The following is a 3,228-nucleotide window of genomic DNA, read 5'->3' on the forward strand; positions in this document are numbered from 1 at the left end:
TGAAGTCCCTCAGATCCCTTTTGCCCTCAGTTTCCTTATTCAAAAAGTAGTCTTCTAGGGTAGAGATTCTTAGAACATTGCATATGTGTTTTTTTTTTAAGAGGTTCTCTTTATCCTGTGAACTGATTCTATGACCAAGAAAGGGATAGAATCACTGTTTTGGGAGCTTCCTAGTCTATAAAGTATATTTAATCTCAAAAGATACTCATCTCACCTTTAATTCATATTTACCAAAACCCTAAATAAATATCTAATTACCCTACTGTGGGGTGTCATGTGTTTCTTCAGATCCGGACTCGAATTCCAGAGTTCCAGCCACAAACCTTGATGGACTTTGGCTCTGGTTCTGGTTCTGTCACCTGGTGAGTAGCTTTCTTCATCCTTGTCTTTATCAGTTCTAGCTATAGGGCAGTGGTTCTGATCCTATGGGTCGTGACCCACAGGAACTATATTAAAGGCCTGCAGCATTAGGAAGGTTGAGCACCGCTGCTCTAGAGAGTCATTCTTGTACAGCGCTAGTATCTAGAGACTGGGAAACCAGAGAGAGAATAAGAAAATTGGAAGCCTAGAATATTTCTTCCTCTGATTAGGCAAGACAGAAGAAAGTGTGTGGCTTGGGACCAGAACTTAAATGTCAAGTTAAAACAGGCCCATATTTAGAAAGGCTAAAAGGGAAAGGATTTATAGAGCATAAGTTTTACATATCAATCAAAATTTTTTTGCCCATAATATTTTTTTGAGTCTGCCATTTTTTTAGAAGTTGTAAATGAAGTAAGAAGATAACATTGTTAGTTTTCTATTTTAACATAACATTCTGTTTTCCCAGGGGTGAGGTTGGGAGTTGGTGGATCTCTGGAGAGGATGTTCTGTCATGAGAATTAGTGATTTATATTTTGCCATCTTAGGGCTGCTCACAGTATTTGGGGCCAGAGTCTTCGTGAATATGTGTGTGTGGACAGCTCAGCTGCCATGTTGGGTTTGGCGGAAAAGCTACTGAAAGGTGAGGACAAACATTAAAGGAGACCATTTCCAAAGTTGATGGAGTTGAACAAATCAATACTGGAAAAGGTGTTTTATTGGGAAATAGAGAAGTAATGTTAAGATGAATCTTGTCTGCTTCCAACGTTTTGGTCAAGAAGAAGATACTGAAGGCTTTTGCTAGACAGTGGATGGGTTGAGTAAGGTTAACAGGCTGGGAGACCCAATATTCTCCCTGCCCTTTTTTATATTTGCTTACCCTATTGCATTTCACTCTTACCTAGTGTTTTCTGTATTCTTGGGGCTGTGTTTGTTATCTGGTTATCTCTTCAGTTTATATCTTTGGCTGATAACTTCCTATACACTCATAGCTGCCACATCTCTTTCCTCCACAGGTGGTTCAGAATCTGGGGAGCCTTATGTTCCAGGTGTCTTTTTCAGACAGTTTCTACCTGTATCACCCAAGGCAAGTGGCAGTGTTGAGAGTATTTTAATATGAGATGTAGCAGATGGAGAAGTGTGGCCTCAGCTTTGCAACCCAGCATTGAGTATTAGAAAATAAAAGAGAATAGAAGAAACTGAGCATAGGACTTGGTTGTACCCTTGGAATGGGAAGACATTGGGTCTGTCATGTTCCTTGTCTTGGTCCTCAGGTACAATTTGATGTGGTGGTATCAGCCTTTTCCTTAAGTGAATTGCCCAGCAAGGATGCCCGCGCCAAGGTAGTTCAAACCTTGTGGCGCAAGACAAGTAATTTCCTGGTGAGTTAAAATCCCTTTTCCCCACATTTCAAGTCTTAAAGCAGCTTCACGGATTTCATGCCTTTTCTTCTCTCATTGTCTTCATTTGAGAACAGTTTCCTCCTTTGAGTCTCTTTATCCTTTGAGATATGCTCTCCATCCCTGTGATATGTATAGTACCCGTTTACTTTTAGGCCCTACTCCATCTGTGAATGTTCTTACAGAGCTTCTGACATTTAAGTTTTCATGTAATTCAGGGCTTCTGCTTACTTTTCCCCTTTTGTGAATAGGTATTGGTGGAGACTGGAACAAAAGCTGGGCACTGCCTTCTCATGGAGGCCAGAGACCTGGTCCTTAAGGTGAAGTTCCTTCTCTTTCCTTCATTCCCCTACCCATCTGTCCCCAGTTACTGTTACTCCCCTGAAAACTAAAGATGCCATCATACATTGGTAGGGGTAACTCTCAGGAAACTAAACATATAAAGTCGTTAAAATAAGACAGTTGTTGGCAGATGAGGACCTATGAACCAAATCTGACCTGCCACCCATTTGTGTCAGCCATGTGTATTTGTGCCTCTGCTGTCTATGACTGCTTTTGCACTATAGAGCTGAGTAGTTAGAAGCATTTCGCCTACCCTCTGGCCCATTATGGCCCCTGATCTATGGCATTGCTGAGCCCAAAACTAGATCACTGTCGCATAATATGAGCCAGTGTATAATCATAAATTCAGTTGTCCTTGAGTGGGATTTTTTGGAAAGTGGAAGTTGCTGACAAAGGAGAGCACCATACTATGTGCCAAGTTCTTGTCTTTCCCTTGCTGTTAAGAGAAAGTTCTTTGTTTAGAATATTAAAAATGCAGCCAGCTTAACTCAGAGAACATAGTTAATCCTTAGTTGGTGATTATTAGAATAGAATATTAAAGGAGTCCTCAATTTACTGAGTGCAGAGATTGAGTTATGGAAATAGACTCCTCAGACTCAACTTTAATTTCCTTTGATTTCAGAGAAAAGAGAAGTTGCCTTTGGACCTTCGACCTGGTTTTGTCTTTGCCCCAGTGAGTATTTTTTCTGCCTGAACTCAGGTATGGCCAGGAACAGTGAGAGGGGAAAGCTTAGCCACTCTGCACTGTCCAGTTCCTACCTAACGATTCCCCTGGCCCTCCCTACCCCCTGCGCCTGTCCTCTGTTCTCCCCGGACCCTCCTGACTCTATCATTCTTTAGTTCTTCAGTTTTGTGAGTGATGACTCTTTGTCTCACCTCATGTCTTTGTGTTCACAGTGTCCTCATGAACTTCCTTGTCCCCAGTTGACATCCTCTAAGCCCTTGGCCTGTAGCTTCTCCCAGGGGTACCATCCCATCCCCTTCAGCTGGGTATGTACTCTGGGGATACTGCAGGGAGAAAACAGTTTAGGAAAGCAAGAAGAGTAAGAATTAGGTGGGAGGAGTTGGAGAATTTATAGAGTAGCCTGGAGCCTGCATGTGTATGATTTATACAGTATGAAAAGGGATG

General features: G+C 41.9%; 1 protein-coding gene across 1 annotated transcript; it reads left to right on the forward strand.

The window, feature by feature from the left end:
* Positions 1-273: 273 nt before the first annotated feature.
* On the forward strand, positions 274-3,219 carry LOC100946606 (methyltransferase-like protein 17, mitochondrial; the record flags this gene model as incomplete). Its single annotated transcript, XM_012814050.2, has 7 exons — positions 274-362; positions 906-1,000; positions 1,374-1,444; positions 1,632-1,739; positions 2,009-2,077; positions 2,722-2,772; positions 2,997-3,219. Coding segments are annotated over 7 exons (633 nt in total), but the record flags the coding sequence as incomplete, so codon positions are not given.
* Between the last annotated feature and the right edge of the window lie 9 nt (positions 3,220-3,228).

This window comes from Otolemur garnettii, unplaced genomic scaffold (genome assembly GCF_000181295.1).
Source record: "Otolemur garnettii isolate 467f Iridium unplaced genomic scaffold, OtoGar3 scaffold01126, whole genome shotgun sequence".
NCBI lineage: Eukaryota > Metazoa > Chordata > Mammalia > Primates > Galagidae > Otolemur > Otolemur garnettii.